Source organism: Rhinatrema bivittatum, chromosome 3 (assembly GCF_901001135.1).
Source record: "Rhinatrema bivittatum chromosome 3, aRhiBiv1.1, whole genome shotgun sequence".
NCBI classification, from domain to species: Eukaryota; Metazoa; Chordata; class Amphibia; order Gymnophiona; family Rhinatrematidae; genus Rhinatrema; species Rhinatrema bivittatum.
The window spans coordinates 58652219-58669487 of NC_042617.1; the positions used below are offsets into that span (position 1 = coordinate 58652219).

The 17269-nt window shown below is 42.1% G+C and overlaps 1 protein-coding gene across 1 annotated transcript in view; it reads left to right on the plus strand.

Moving 5' to 3' along the window:
- UBR2 (ubiquitin protein ligase E3 component n-recognin 2) overlaps positions 1-17269 on the plus strand; it is a 426990-nt gene that overhangs the window by 208757 nt on the left and 200964 nt on the right. Inside the window, 2 exon segments of the mRNA XM_029593304.1 lie at positions 4952-5135; positions 9589-9650. Of these exon segments, the coding sequence (XP_029449164.1) occupies positions 4952-5135; positions 9589-9650 (246 nt within the window).

The following is a 17269-nucleotide window of genomic DNA, read 5'->3' on the forward strand; positions in this document are numbered from 1 at the left end:
AGCATTTGTTCAGGCACAGTCTGTTCTGGCCATGACCCAGGTGGAACCCCAGCCCGGGAGCACCTGACCCTCCCAGTCCTGTTCGGGTGCCTCGAGACATGCCTCGCCTCACCAAGAGTTTCCCTGATAGGGACCCAGACACCACAGATGACGATGGAGGCTCACTGGAGGAAGGGGAAATTCCTCCGGACCTGGAACCATACAAAACCATGCTTCACTTCTTCCACAGGGACAAATTGCCAGCCTTGGCCTCCCAGACCCTGAGAACCCTGGGAATTCTGGGCACGGACCCGATAGCAGAACCAAAGAAGAACTCCGTTTTGGTGTCCCTTCGTAAGGCCTCCTGCTATTTCCCAATGCTGGAAGCCATCCAGGAACTGATTGACCTGGAATAGGATGCCCCAGAGGCGAATTTTAAAGGAGGTCGAGCCTTGGAAGCCTTGTATCCTCTGGAACCAGCGACCAAGGAATGCCTGCATTTTCTGAAAGTGGATGCCATGGTCTGCGCCATCTCAAAGTGAACAACCATTCCTGTTGAGGGAGGGCGACATTGAAGGATGCTCAATATAGGCAATTAGAATCAATCCTTAAGCAAGCCTTCGACGCAACAGCAATGACACTGCAGATTGCCTCTTGCTTCACGCTGGAGGCTCACTCCTGCTTGCTTCTCGAGAGAAGCGGATTATTCCGGAACAAATGCCAGAGAAGCAATTGAACCTGCCTCAGCCTTCCTGGTGGATGCAAGCTCGGACCTGGTGCAGACCTCAGCCAGAGGAGAGTAGCCTTGGTAGTGGCGGCAAGAAGGCAATTATGGTTGTGGAACTGGTCTACAGACGCAACTTCTAAGGCTTACCTCACAAGAATGCCCTTTAAGGGATCTCTCCTATTCGGAAGCGAATTAGAGAAGTTAGCCAGCAAGTGGAGTGATTCTCCAGTGCCTCGGCTACCAGAGGACATAGGAAAAAGATCCCAGCGCCCCTCTCCCAGGAGACCTAGGGGCAGAGGATCCCAATGTTTCCGACCCTATAGAAATTTGTCATCCCAGGCACCTTGACCATCCGGGAGGTCTCAGTCCTTTCGGAACAGACAACCCAAGAGAGGAACAGGTCCAGGGACTGGATCGACCCGAGCTTCCCAATGAGGATGGGCCAACCCATCCACAGGAAGAGGAAATAGGGGGTCGACACTCCCTCTTCTACCAATGATGGGTCGAGATCACATCAGACAAATGGGTACTAAACATCATATGAGAAGGCTACTCTCTGGAATTTCACAGAAATTTATGAAATCATCCTGCCATTCCCACCTCAAGAGACTGGCAGTGGAATCCACACTGAGAAGACTACTCAGTCTGAAGGCTATAACTCTGGTGCCTACACCCCAGCAAAATACGGGGCGTTATTCCATCTATTTTATTGTGCCCAAGAAAGAGGGGTCATTCCGACCCATCCTGGACCTCAAGAACATCAACCGTCATCTGTGGATACTACACTTCCGCATGGAAACCATCTGCTCAGTAATAATGGCAGTGCAACCGGGAGAGTTCCTAACCTTCTTGGATCTCTCCGAGGCCTACCTTCACATCCCAGTCCTTCAAAGACCATCACAGTTTTCTGCATTTTGCAGTACAGGACCACCATTACCAGTTCTGGGCACTATCCTTTGGCATGGCAACCGATCCCAGAGCATTCTCCAAAATTATGGTGGTTGTGGCGGCAACACTGAGGAAGGAAGGGATCTTGGTACACCCTTACTTAGACAACTGGCTGATCAGGGTGAAGTCTTTGAAAGAGAGCCTTCAGGTGACCAGCAGAGTAAAGAACCTCTTGCAGGAACTTGGTTGGGTCGTGAAAATGGTCAAGAGCAGTCCTTAGAGTACCTGGGGACCTGTTTCGACACCAAACAGAACAAGGTCTTCCTCCCTCCCCCAAGGAGGGGGAAACTGATGGAACAAGTACGCCAGTTGATGACCACTACGTGCCCCAAAGTATGGGACTACCTTCAGGTACTTGGTCTCATGGCATCAACTCTGGAAGTAATACCATGGGCAAGGGCTCACATGCGGCCACTCCAACGCTGCTTACTGTCACGCTGGAACCCACTGTCCCAAGACTACTTAATTCGCCTCCACCTACCAGCAGAGGTATGCTCTCAGCTTCAGTGGTGGCTACAGGAAAGCCACCTAATCAGAGGAGTAAGCCTATCCCCACCAAACTGGATCGTGCTCACCACAGATGCGAGCCTCTGAGGATGGGGAGCTCATTGTCAGGAGCTGACGGCCCAGGGATAATGGGCCAAGGAAGAGGCGGAATGGAACATAAACCGCCTGGAAGCTCGAGCAGTGAGGCTATGTGCCTGCAGTTCAGCCACAGGCTCCAGGGGCAAGCGGTTCGAGTGATGTCTGACAACGCAACCATGGTTGCCTACATCAACCGCCAGGGAGGAACCTGGAGCCAGCAGCTGTCTCTAGAAATAGACCTCCTCATGGCATGGGCAGAGGTAAACCTACAAAGGATCTCGGCCTCCCATGTCGCAGGGAAGGACAATGTCTCAGTGGACTTCCTCAGCAGAGAAAGCCTGGACCCGGAGGAGTGGACTCTGTTGACCAGAGGCTTCCAACTAATAGTAAATCTCTGGGGCCTCCCAGCCATGGACCTACTGGCCACATCTCTCAATGCCCAAACCTCCAGGTTCTTCAGCCGCAGACAAGAGCCACACTCCCAAGGGAGTGACGCCCTCATCCAAACCTGGCTAGAGGAAGACTTACTGTACGCCTTCCCCCCCATGGCCTCTACTGGGCAAGATCGTCTGCAAGATAGAACACCACAGGAGACTAGTCCTACTAGTGGCCCCGGATTGGCCCAGACACCCATGGTACGCAGACTTGCAAAGACTCCTTATGGGGAGCTTTCTGTGCCTCCCTCCATACAGGGACCTTCTCCAGCAGGGCCCAATCCTTTCTCAAAGATCCGGCTCGATTCTCTCTTATGGTCTGGCCCTTGAGAGGACTCGCTTGAAGAAGCGCAGTTATTCAAAGGCCGTGATCGCCACCCTGCTCCACATGTGGAAGTTCTCAATGTCTCTGGCATACATACGGATCTGGAGGATATTCGAAGCCTGGTGCAAGGACTGTGGGACATCCCTGCGAACTGCCAAGATTCCATGATTCTGGAATTTCTACAGGATGGTATGAAGAAAAGGTTGTCACTCAACTCCCTCAAGGTTCAGGTAGCAGCACTCTCCTGCTTCAGAGCTGAAGTGAACGGAATCTGTCAGCTCATCCGGATTTGGCCCATTCCTAAAAGGGGTTAAGCAACCTCGACCACCCCTAAAGTGGCCGGTTCCCCTATGGAATCTCAATCTGGTGTTGGACTTTCTAGCAGGGTCTTCCTTCAGGCAAATGTGCAGTCTGTCACTATGCCTCTTAGCATTGAAGATGGTATTCCTGGTAGCAATATGCTCAGGTCATCGCATCTCAAAACTACAGGCACTATCCTGTTGGGACCCATTCCTTAGGTTTACACCAGGAACAATACAGCTTCACACCGTCCTCTCCTTCCTACCGAAGGTGGTCTCAGGGTTTCATTTGAATCAGTCCATCTCCCTGCCATCACCGGAGGGACATAAAGACTCAGAAGACTCCCGTCTCCTTCACCATCTAAATGTCGGCAAACTCCTGATATAGAACCTGGAACAATCAGAACCGGTGCGCAAAACGGATTGCTTGTTCGTTCTACACAGCGGGAAGAAATAAGGCGAAGCGGTCTCGCGAGTGACCTTAGCTTGCTGGATCAAGGAAGTAATTAAGGCAGCTTACATAGAGGTAGGGAAGCCTTTGCCCCTGCAGATTAAGGCTCATTCTACTAAGGCCCAGGCAGTATCCTGGGCAGAAGCCAAGCTGCTGTCGCCCGCCGAGATCTGTCAAGCGACACACCTTTTCCAGGTTCTTCCACCTGGATGTCCAGGCTCCAGAAGACGCAGCATTCGCAAGGGCAGTACTTAGTGGGCCTCGGGCAGCCTCCCACCCCGTCCAGGAGTAGCTTTTGTACATCCTACTGGTCCTGAGTCTATCTGGCTACACGCTAGGAAATGGAGAAATTACTTACCTGATAATTTCATTTTCCTTAGTGTAGACAGAAGGACTCAGCATTCCACCCATGGCTGCCCCAGAGAAGCACCCAGAGGTGCCAGGGAAGTGAACCTCAAGATTATACAAATACGTTAAGCCGTTGCCTATCCTTAGTTTAGGACACCCACAGTTCAGCTGGTGCCTGCATTATGTTGGTTGAGTGTACTGGTGGTCTCCAGTTTTTTTAATCAGTTTAACCAAGTTTAATCAGTGTTAATCAAGTTGTTTTAAGCAGTCAAAATATATATGTCCACAATGGCTTTTCGAGGAGAATACTGAGGAGCTGAGGTCACTGCAGAAGTGTATATCTAGGGTATCAGCTTTTAAATCTGACTCCGTCTCCCTTCTGCTAGCAGAAGAGCACACAACTCGCTGGTCCTGAGTCCATTATCAGGTAAGTAATTTCTCCAATAGTAAGAGGTTTAGAGAAGACCAGGGGTAAATGCACTGTAGAAAAGATGTGAGAGAGGCAGAAGAATAGCACCCAGATGGAGGAAAGGTGAGGACTAAAGGAAACAAAAATGAGAAGATTGGAAAGGGAAAAAAGAAAGAGAGAACTAGAATGGAGAAAACCAAACAGACTGAATAAAACCAGACCCACACAAGAGTCTGGAAAATGTTTTGTTTTTTTAATCTTAAACACCATTGACTACTGGTTTTTCCTTCCCCCCTGACTTTCTTGGCTTGCCTCACCTATCCAATTTTATGACTTGTTCACATCACTGCATTTCTTAGGAGAAACCAGGACCTGCTTTGAAGTACTTATAGCATAGTATTCTGCATTGTATGTTCACCAATATAATTAAATACTCTTTTTCCCAGGAAAAGGTCCTGATTGAAGCCTATAAAAAGTGCCTGATTGTGCTGATGCAGTGTCATAGTGGATTTACTGATGGAGAGCAGCCAATCATTCTTAGCATGTCGGGACATTCTGTGGACACCATAAGATACTGTGTTTCTCAGGAGAAAGTTAGCATTCATCTCCCAATTTCACGCCTACTTGCAGGTGGGTGGCCTATGACATTTTAACATTTAAAATAATGCAAATTATTATGTAAAACATGCTAGTTTAAATTGCCATTTTTATTTTTGCTAGGATACAGTTCCAGTTAAAACTGTTTCCTATTGCTATACATTTGGACAGTTATTGCATCTAGCTAATGTTCTTTATTAAATGTTGTCCACTTGAGACACACCTGTCTTACCATTGGGTGTTCTTGTTCCTATAATACAGCTGCACACAGTAATTGAGCATCTTTTTTGCCACTGTACCATCTCATCTGCATACTTGTCAGTTTGTTCCCAGTAGTCATCCATCTGATGGCCATGATGTCGCCACATTGATATGTGCTGTTGTTTTTGCACAAACACTGTCGAGTATAGTGTTTTATATGAAATGTTCCCACGCTGTATAGATGTGATCATGATTTATTCAGTTGGCTTTGGAATTTGCCAGCACTGAACAATGAGTGCTCCTCCTCAGTTTTAGCCCAAGTCAAGTAAAAATAAAAATAAAAATACCAGCCAGCTGTGCAACAGTATGATTGCACAGAACAACAGTGCTGTTGTCAATTTTTGAATTTTTATTTGTTGTCTGACATGTCTGTGTTAGCTACCGCACTATATAGAAATGTATCTGTTGTACTATGCAGCATTCCCCTTCCCCTTCCAGCTTGTGTTTTCTCCTCAAGTTGCTTTGGAATTCAGCCCAGTATACTATGGCTATTGTCATAACCTTACAAATTAACAGATAGGGTGACCCTCCATGAAATCCAGATGACAAAATATCAACTGCTTCCTTGTGTATTCTTAGGTGATTTTATTAAATTAATTTGGTGACTGACTTTGGCTAAACCCAGATTGTACTTATCACAAAAAGTTGCTGTTCGTTAAGGTATGTGCCAGGGTCTGATCTTCTGTAGTGGCTGAATTACAGAAAGTAATGAACTTCTTATAAATGCAGTTCCAAATCCTGAAAACTCCTGAGTTAACTAAGAACTGTTGACACAATGTGCAATTTGTAACAGTATAGTTGCATGTACTAATATATCTATCTATGAGTTTTGCTTAAGGCAGGGTACTGGATTTCTTTAATGATGCTTTTTTTGGTGGGGTGTAGTTTCCATTTACTCCTTTGGACCCCGCATCATGAGCATTTGCCTACTACCCAGATATTTTTCTTTCCTGTATCTCCTCTCAACACACCTAGCTCAGTCATTACAATACTCGTGTGAGGGTCATGCACCAGTTCTCCTTCTGGAAAACTGCGAACCAGCTATTAGGTATCTCCATTGCACAACGCCTGGGATTTCCTTGCCTCAGGGACTGTGAACTCTGCCTCTGCAGATCCACAGCCCCAGCCAGCGGAAGACTTGACTGGGGAATCAAACACGCATCTTCTGGACTGACCACTTAAAGTTTCTTTTATCAAGAATAAGAAAATACTAGGGATGTGAATCGTTTTTTGACAATTTAAAATATCGTCCGATATATTTTAAATCGTCAAAAATCGTTAGGGCCATGATACAATACCAATTCCCCTGATTTATCGTCAAAAAATCGTAAATCGGGGGAAGGGGGAGGGCAGGAAAACCGGCACACTAAAACACCCTAAAACCCACCCCGACCCTTTAAATTAAATCCCCCACCCTCCCGAACCCCCCCCCCAAATGCCTTAAATTACCTGGGGGTCCAGCGGCACACTAAAACACGGCACACTAAAACCCACCCCAACCCTTTAAATTAAATCCCCCCCCCCCCCGAACCCCCCCCCCCCCCCAAATGCCTTAAATTACCTGGGGGTCCGTAGCCTTAAATTACCTCCGTAGCGGCGGTCCGTAGCTAATTCGGGGGAAGGGGGAGAGCAGGAAAAGCGGCACACTAAATCGTGTAGTCTTCAGCCGGCGCCATTTTGCAAAATGGCCGCCGCAAAATGGCGGCGGCCATAGACCAAAACGATTCGACGCAGGAGGTCGTTCCGGACCCCCGCTGGACTTTTGGCAAGTCTTGTGGGGGTCAGGAGGCCCCCCCAAGCTGGCCAAAAGTTCCTGGGGGTCCAGCGGGGGTCCGGGAGCGATTTCCTGCCGCGAATCGTTTTCCATACGGAAAATGGCGCCGGCAGATCGACTGCAGGAGGTCGTTCAGCGAGGGTTCCGGACGATTCGCGGCAGGAAATCGCTCCCGGACCCCCGCTGGACCCCCAGGAACTTTTGGCCAGCTTGGGGGGCCTCCTGACCCCCACAAGACTTGCCAAAAGTCCAGCGGGGGTCCGGAACGACCTCCTGCGTCGAATCGTTTTGGTCTATGGCCGCCGCCATTTTGCGGCAGCCATTTTGCAAAATGGCGCCGGCTGAAGACTACACGATTTAGTGTGCCGCTTTTCCTGCTCTCCCCCTTCCCCCGATTTAGCTACGGACCGCCGCTACGGAGGTAATTTAAGGCTACGGACCCCCAGGTAATTTAAGGCATTTGGGGGGGGGGTTCGGGAGGGTGGGGGATTTCATTTAAAGGGTCGGGGTGGGTTTTAGTGTGCCGTGTTTTAGTGTGCCGCTGGACCCCCAGGTAATTTAAGGCATTTGGGGGGGGTTCGGGAGGGTGGGGGATTTAATTTAAAGGGTCGGGGGTGGGTTTTAGGGGGTTTTAGTGTGCCGGCTCACGATTTTAACGATTTTCACGATACTTTACACACCCAAATGGCAACAATACGATTCCCTCCCCCTCCCAGCCGAAATCGATCGTTAAGACGATCGAGGACACGATTCACATCTCTAGAAAATACCTTTCCTTCTTGTTAGCATTATCATCTTTTCTCCTCCTCCAAAGGTCCCCTTTGCCTTTTATAAAATGGAAAAAAATTAAAGGGCTGTGAAAAAGCCCTAGAAAAGGATTGAAAAACATGTTTTGAATAATTTCTTAAGGATCCTTGTTGTCTTGGCTCCCAGTAGTGGTTGATCGCTGAAAGGACCATGAGACATACTGTAGAACAATTGTCCTTTGTGGCATTCTTGGGCTGTATTCATCTGCATGTACAGGGAAGTTTACTTCTGAAAGCAATGAGTTGAATGTTCACAAATCACATTTCTTCTAGTAGTTTGTTAAAAAAAAAAAAAAAAGTAAACCTTTGTCAAGACTGGAAGTCGCATTACTTTTTTTTTTTTTTTTTTAAATACCTTGAAAACCTATTCCCTGGACGTACCCAGATCAGTCCAGACTCCTGGGTTTTGCCTCCCCTCCAGCAGATGGAGACAGAAAAATTTTAACAGACTCTGTCCTAATCCCCGAGGTGCCACCTACGGTCCATCAGTATTTCTCTGTCTCCAGCAGATAGTGGAGGTGCAAAACCTACAGTCTGTTTAGTGAGGTGTTCTTTTAAAAAAAAAAAAAAAAAAGTGCAATGGCAGTTTAGACAGATCAGTCCAGAGTCCCGATCAATTTTAGGCATACAGGTAATGGAGAGACCGCTCGTTCAGCATTCATTTGGTTTGGATCTGCAGATTAAATTTGTTCTCATGGGTTCAACGGGTTCTGTTCCCTCTTGGGATAAGTGAGCCAGTTCAGCAAAAATGTTATTTGTATATAGTTAATTTTTGATTTTGGGCCTTTCTGCTTTGATACTGATTCATACTGACGGATTGTAGGTGGCACCTCGGGGATCAGAGCAGAGTCTGTTAAAATTTCTCTGTCTCAATCTGCTGGAGGGAGGCAAAACCCAGGAATCTGGACTGATCCGTAGTATTACAGGAACGAAAATTATCAGGTAAGAACCAATTTTCCTTTATGGGGAGGGGGCATGGCTTGAATCTGTTCTGAGAGCAAAGAGGAGCCAATTTAGAGGAAGAATCTGATTTAAATATTCAAAGTGTATTCTTGTATTAGTGGAATTTTCATATGGTCTAGCACAAGTTAAAGTAGTATATGATTACATTGGTTCTGCTTTTTAAATGAATAGGATACATCTGATCTTGTTTCTAGCACATTTTATGATAATATTTTATTTATATGTCTATAATGCTAAATGATGTTCCTCATCTACTTGATTATTTGATGAGGATAATTTGACTCCTGTTTTGATTCTAAGAATAAGTCCCTCCTCATTCATTCCCTTTCCAATTTTACGGCAGAAATTTGTTTTCTGAGTAGTAGCTTTTTCAGGTTCTTTAGTCTGGTGTTTGGCGCATGATGGTTATGAATACATTAACTTTGTAAAGTCCCTCAGAGTTCTTATCTGTTTGAAGATGTACAAATTGCTTTGGTTCTGTTGGTAGAGTAGGGGAAGTGCATATGTTCTGAGGGTTTGTAGTCGGTACCATTGGCTAAAGCAATGCTGAAGGAGCATTGTACACACAAAGTATTCATTACATTTTTTAATATGTACAGATAGAAACTTTGTGAATGTCTGACCCATCCCTAAATTGATTTTAGTGACAGCACTGACTTTGTTCTGTTCCTTTTCTGATTAGGCTTGCATGTCTTACTGAGCAAAAGTGAAGTGGCTTATAGGTTTCCTGAGCAGCTACCTCTGGTAAGTTAACATTTTAAGTAAAGCAAGAAAACTATCTATATACTATTGCTGCTACACTAAGGAAAATGATTAATAATACAATTTTAAGGTATTTGTATTTGCTGTTTATTCATGTAGCTATTTTAAGGCTTATGATGTGAAATACATATAAATGTAATAGTTTGAGCAAATTTGCATATATAAACATGAGAAGTTAATTAATTATAATTTCTGGTTTATTTTCTGGATAAAGCAAAAATTAAAAAGACATTACCTGAAATAAGTTTTTATATACCGCTAACAATAAGACATTTACATGTCCGTCTAGGCGGTTTACAAATATACATACATAAGGTTAAAACAAACTAACACAAATAGGTTTAAACAAAGTAGAAGTCTATCAGTTATAACATAGTTATTGAAGTAATTTTCTTTGTGGACAAGCAGGACAGTAATCAGCCATACAGGTGGGTGGTGGTGCCCAGTGGCGCTGAGATGGCAAAAAGCTCCCTCACAGCTCAGGGGCCGATGCAATAATTCTGCGCAGAAAGCGGGCATTAATTTCTGATCACTAAATGTGTGACTTGGACGCACATTTTTTTTCTTGCATTAGGAGTGAATAGCTAATAGGCTCATTTGCATGTGATGAGCGCTATTAGTTACACTCCGGTTGGACACGGGTTATAGAGGCACTAATCCCCTTATTGCATAAGGGGATTAGTTAGCGCCTCTTCAACCTGCGTCCAACTGCGGGTTAACAGTGTGCTCAGCTGAGCACACTGTATTGCATCGGCCCCAAAGGAGGGCTTTCCAAGAATGCAAAGGGGGTTCCTATGCGAGTCTGCTTAGCCTTTTTTTTCTTCACTCTGGTGAAAAGGACATGATTTTGCGCTCTCTTTTCTAAGCTGCTGCTCATATTTTTTCTTGAAGGTATCATTTCATTTTCTTCATTAAGTTTTTTTTTTCATTATTTTGTTTCTTTTTTTATACGTCTCTAATGGCGGGGAGGGAGGAAAAATCGAACGCAACTTAGCATCAGTCCTTTTTGCGGTGGTGGACAAAAACCTGGGGTACAATAGGGTCCTAAATGTACCTACAAAATGTCTCTGATCGATCTTCGTGCCTACGTGTGCTGTTTAGGGTATCTGCGTATGCTGTTTAGGGTATCTCTATCTTTTTGTACGTTACTTGTAAACCGATACGATGTGCAAACGGCTATTGGTATATAAAAACCTTTAAAAAAATTAAAATAAATAGGGTCAACATATGATGTTCTTAATTGCGCTGCCTGCTCCTGAATGTCTCCCAGGGTTTTTTGAGATTCAGAGGTTTGACACCTAGAGCCCAATTTTCAATAGTATGTGTGTAAGTGGGTTTGTGGAGATTTATGCAAGTATTTTATAAAATCTGTGGCAGAAGCCACATGCTTTATAAAATACCTTGTTTTTCTGCTCAGAAAGTACGTGCGTATGGTTAAGTGCAAAGAAGGCAAAACCATCACCGGCATGGTTAAAAGAGGAGGTGAAAGAAGCAATTTTAGCCAAAAGATCTTCATTCAAAAATTGGTAGAAGGATCCAACAGAAGAAAATAGGATAATGCATAAGTGTTGGCAAGTTAAATGTAAGACATTTATTTATTTATTTATTTATTTATTTAATTCTTTTATATACCGACCTTCATGACAGGTGTCATATCAAATCGGTTTACATGTAACAAGGGGGTAAACATTCTTATCAACCATTTAACAGTAAAATAATCAGAGGAAGTAATAAAGTTACATATAACAAGGAGATCGAACTTGGGAAAAGAAGAAAGAGAAGGACAGAGGGATAACCATTGTGATAAAAGGGTATCGCTAAGTAAGTTGTCCAGTAGGCTTGAGATGTGGAGTTCTGAAATTGAATAGATTAAGGGAAAGCTTGGCTAAATAGCCAGGTTTTAAGTCTTTTTCGAAATGTTTGTAGGCAGGGTTCCTGTCTGAGGTCTGGAGGTAAATTGTTCCAAATAGTGGGTCCCGCTATAGAGAATGCTCTTTCTTTGGTTGCGGTGTGGTGTGAAGTTTTGTTAGGAGGTACATGGAGAGATCCTTTATATGATTCTCTGATGGGCCTGGATGAGGAATGAAGTTTGAGGGGGAATTGGAGTTCCAACGGTTGTTGCTTGTGGATCGTTTTGTGGATTATGGTAAGGTATGACATTATGGTATGACATTGATAAGATAGACTAAGAGATAATTTGAAAAGAAGTTGGCCGTAAAGGCAAAAACTCTCAGTAAAAACTTTAAAAAATATATCCAAAGCAGAAAGTCTGTGAGGGGAATCAGTTGGACCGTTAGATGATCGAGTGGTTAAAGGGGCAGTTAGAGAAAATAAGGCCATTGCGGAAAGATTAAATGATTTTTTTTGCTTCAGTGTTTACTGAAGAGGATGTTGGGGAGATGGACTGAACCAAATCACGGTGAACCTAGAAGATATGGTAGGCCTGATTGACAAAATGAAGAGTAGTAGATCACCTGGACTGGATGGTATACACCCCAAGGTTCTCAAAAATGAAATTTTAGACCTGTTAGTAAAAATGTGTAACCTATCATTAAAATCATCCATTGTACCTGAAGCCTGGAGAGGGCTAATATAACCCCAATATTTAAAAAGGGCTCCAGGGGCTATCCGGGAAACTACAGACCAGTTAGCCTGACTTCACTGCCAGGAAAAATAGTGGAAAGTGTTCTAAATATCAAAATCACAGAACATATAGAAAGACATGGTTTAATGGAACAAAGTCAGCATGGTTTTACCCAAGGCAAGTCTTGCCTCACAAATCTGCTTCACTTTTTTGAAAGAGTTAATAAACATGTAGATAAAGGTGAACCGGTAGATGTAGAATAGTTGGATTTTCAGAAGGCGTTTGGCAAACTTCCTCATGAGAGGCTTCTAGGAAAAGTAAAAAAGTCATGGGATAGGTGGTGAAGTCCTTTCTTGGATTACAAACTGGCTAAAAGACAGGAAACATTTTCTTCTGCTTTTCTTCCTATCGGAAAAATGTTTCATTAAAAAATTGACTCAGCATTTCCATTCTGAGCTGCTCTGCATGTTTTGTATTTTGCAGCATATATCAGTGGTGCAGCTTCTGCTTTCCTAGAAGTTTTGTATTTTAAATTCTGCTTTTTCCTCCTTCCTATATGAAGAGAAATATTGCAGAAGCTCTACATCAAACATGTTAATAGAGCTCATGCTGGTTTGTTTGTTTTTTAATTCATTTTGCTGCTTCATAGTTGACCTATTGAAAATCTGCTGCCAAATAAAATAAGCCATAATGAACTTTTTTTTTTTAGCTGATTAGCTGGTAATTAACTCTTTCATCTAACTCTTTCCTCCCCCAGTTAGAAAAAACCTTGTTTAATGTAACTTTACGGTTCTATGCACTTGTTCAATGTTCTGTTTTTACACCCCCTTGTTTCCTGTAAACCGGCATGATGTGATTGTATCACGAATGCCGGTATAGAAAAACTTTAAATAAATAAATAAATAAAATAAATAAACAGAGAGTAGGATTAAATGGACAATTTTCTTAGTGGAAGGGAGTGGGCAATGGAGTGCCTCAGGGATCTGTATTGGGACCCTTACTTTTCAATATATTTATAAATGATCTGGAAAGAAATATGAGTGAGATAATCAAATTTGCAGATGATTCAAAATTGTTCAGAGTAGTTAAATCACAAACAGATTGTGATAAATTACAAGAAGACCTTCTGAGACTGGGCATCCAAATGGCAGATGAAATTTAATGTGGATAAGTGCAAGGTGATGCATATAGGGAAAAATAGCCCATGCTATAGTTACAAAATGTTAGGTTCCATATTAGGAGCTACCACCCAAGAACGAGATCTAGGTGTCATAGTGGATAACATATTGAAATCATCGGTTCAGTGTACTGTGGCAGTCAAAAAAGAAAACAATGTTGGGAATTATTAGAAAGGGGAATGGTGAATAAAATGGAAAATGTAATAATGCCTCTGTATCACACCATGGTGAGACCGCACCTTGAATACTGTGTACAATTCTGGTTGCCGCATTTATTATTATTTTTTTTGTGTAGATTTGTTTATTGACAGTTATATTATTTATTTTATTTATTATTTTTTATATACTGACATTCGATCTGAGATATCACATCGGTTTACATTCAGGTACTGTAGGTATCTCAAAAAAGATATAGTTGCAATGGAGAAGGTATAGAGAAGGGCAACCAAAACGATAAAGGGAATGGAACTGCTCCTCTATGAGGAAAGACTAAAGAGATTCGGACTTTTCAGCTTGGAGAAGAGACGGCTGTGGGGGGATATAATAGAGGTTTAAAATCATGAGAGGTCTTGAATGGGTTAATGTAAATCAGTTATTTACTTTTTTGGATAATAGAAAAACTAGTGGGCACTCCATGAAGTTAGCATGTGGCACATTTAAAACTAATCGGAGAAAGTTCTTTTTCACTCAACGCACAATTAAACTCTGGAATTTGTTGCCAGAGGATGTGGTTAGTGCAGTCAGTTTAGCTGTGTTTAAAAAAGAATTGGATAAGTTCTTGGAGGAGAAGTCCATTACCTGCTATTAATTAAGTTGACTTAGAAAATAGCTACTGCTATTACTAGCAACAGTAACATGGAATAGACTGTTTTTGGGTACTTGCCAGGTACTTATGGCCTGGATTGGCCACTGTTGGAAAAAGGATGCTGGGCTTGATGGACCCTTGGTCTGACCCAGTATGGCTTGTTCTTATGTTCTTAAGTATGCACTTACATTTGTAATGCAAGAAAATGCATACGTTACCATTTTATAAAATTACGGGCATATATTTTACATGTGTAATAATTAACATGTGTGTTTAATAACCCAGATATGTACATGGAGGCATATATTTAATAAAGAATCTGAGAGCACCACATTGAAAATATTTGTTTGTATACTTGCAATCATCAGTTCGCCAACCCCTTCACTGGTTTACCCCGATTACAACCAGTTAACTCAAGCCCTTCAGCACTTATTTATTTATTTATTTGCGAACTTTTCTATACCGTCGCTAAGTCATGTACCATCGCAACGGTTTACAAATAGGCACAAAATAAGGTATATATAGGTAGTTTATCGTACATTCTAACAAGTGCCAGTTAAGAACTGTTACAATATCATTAATAAAATCAAATTTTTGGGTAGTGGTGGATTAGTCCAGGAAAGTTATTTGAGATACTTTTATTTCGGTCTACTTCTTAACTGTATTATGTATTTATAATATTGTAATGTCATTTATTCTTAGCTGTGCTTTTCTGTATTTTCGTTCACTCTCTCCCTCTCTACCCCACTGTTTCTTTTGGAAAGACTTGCTTATACAGCCATGTCTTTAAGGTTTTCTTAAAGGATTTGATATCACTCTGTAACCTGAGTTCAGTGGGCATTGTGTTCCATAGGATGGGCCCAGCCAGTGATAAGGCCCTTTCTCTTACTTGGGTTAGTTTTGCCGATTTTACTGTAGGGATTGTTAGTAGTGCCTTGTTAGCTGAACGAAGGTTCCTTTGTGGGACATGGACTCGTAGGGCTGTATTTAGCCAGTCTGCTTCTTTATCATATATTAATTTGTGTATGGTGCATAAGGCTTTGTACTTTATCCTGTATTTGATCGGTAACCAATGTAGTTCTGCTAAAGTTTGTTATATGGTCCCTTCTTTTTTTTCCTGTTAGTATTCTGGCTTCAGTATTTTGAAGTATTTGGGGTAGTCTTATTGATGAGCTGGGGAGTCCTAGTAAGTGTGCATTGCAGTAATCAGTACTGGAGAAAACAAGTGTTTGTAAAATTGTTCTGAAGTGGGCAGGTGTGAGTAATGGTTTCAATCTTTTAAGGATCATGAGTTTTGCGTAACCTTCCCTTACTTTTAAGGATATGTGTTGTTTTAGATTGCTTTCTGGATCCATTATTACTCCCAGATTTCTCACTTTTTCGGCTAGTTCTATTTTCTAGTTATTTCCTAGAGTTATTGGGGTTTTGACGATTTCAGTATGTCTTCTTTCAAGGTGTAGGAATTCTGTTTTATCAATGTTAATAACCAGTTCCATTTGGTTTAATAGTTGTTTTATTATGTCAAGGTACATGTTTGCTAGCCCTAGTGTTTTTTCAATTGTATCATCTATTGGTAGAATTAACTGAATGTCGTCAGCGTAAATGTAATGAATTATCCCTAGGCCTGCCAGTAGATGTCATAGGGGCAGCATATATATATTAAAGAGGGTGGCAGACAGAGCTGAACCCTGAGGTACTCCGGTTTCGAGTTTAAGTTTTTTTGAAAGAGTGTTTTTTATTTGGACTTGGAAGAACCTATTGCTGAGGTAAGATTTGAACCAGTTAATCGTTTTGTCGCATAATCCAATTTCTTCTAGTCTTTTAAGTAATGTTTGGTGGTTTACCGTATCAAATGCTGCGGATAAGTCTAGCATTATAAGGATGTAGTGTTTGCTGTTATCAAAACCTCTTAAGATGTTGTCAGTTAATGAGAGAAGTAATGTCTCAGTGCTGTAGTGTTTATGGAAATCGTGTTGTGAAGGGTACAGTATGTTATTGTCTAGGTGTTCGGCTAACTTTTTCTGCACTGCTTTCTCTATTAATTTAGCTATTAATGGGAGGTTTGAGACTGGGCGGTAGTTATTGAGAATTAGGGGATCACTGTTTTTCTTTTTGATTATTGGTTTTATGATTGCCCCTTTCAGTTTGTCTGGCATTATTCCTTCTGTTAGTGATAGGTTTATGATATTAGTTAATGTTGGGGCTACTACCTTGGTGATCTTTTTTCTCTCTGTTGTGGGTATAGTATCAATCGTGGGGGGCGGGGTTTGTATTTTTTATCATTGACTCTACTTCTAGTTGTGATATTTCTACAAATGCTGACCATGGGTTAACATCTCTCTTTTGCATTATGATCGCTTGTTTGGTGTTATTTGGGAGCTTATTTCTTAGGTTTGATATTTTATCACTAAAGAATTGGGCTATTTCATTACATTTTGTTTCAGGTATGCTTTGAGGTGATTCTTGCTTGTCTGTTGTAAGATTTGTTACTATAGCGAAGAGGGTCCTTGGGTTATTGGCAAATTTTTCTATTTTGTTACTATAGTATTCTTTTTTAGTATTCAAGATTAGTTGTTTGTAGTAAGCTAGGTGTTTCCTGAATTTATTTAGGTTTTCAATTGTTCGGTTTTTTCTCCAGGTTTTTTCGAATTTTCTGAGTTTTCTTTTTGCATCCTTTATTTTTACATTGTGCCATTGGTTATTTTGTTATGTTTCTTTGATATTTATTTATTTATTTATAACTTTTATATACCGGCATTCGTAAAAAAAACATGTCGGTTTACAGACAACTGAGAAAGGAAATTACAATGATAGATGGAGGAAGGATAGGAAGTTAAAAGGTGACAACTTTACTGTAGATATGTAATGTTTTAATGGGGTTTACCTCATTGGCTATTTTTTTTGTTGATTCTAACCAACGATCTGTAGCTAGGCAACAGTCTGTTGGTGGTATGTTGGTTAGTTCTTCTAATTTGTCCTTTAGTTCCTCGCAGTTTATAGGATGGTCGATATTTAAGTTCTATGGGGATCTGTT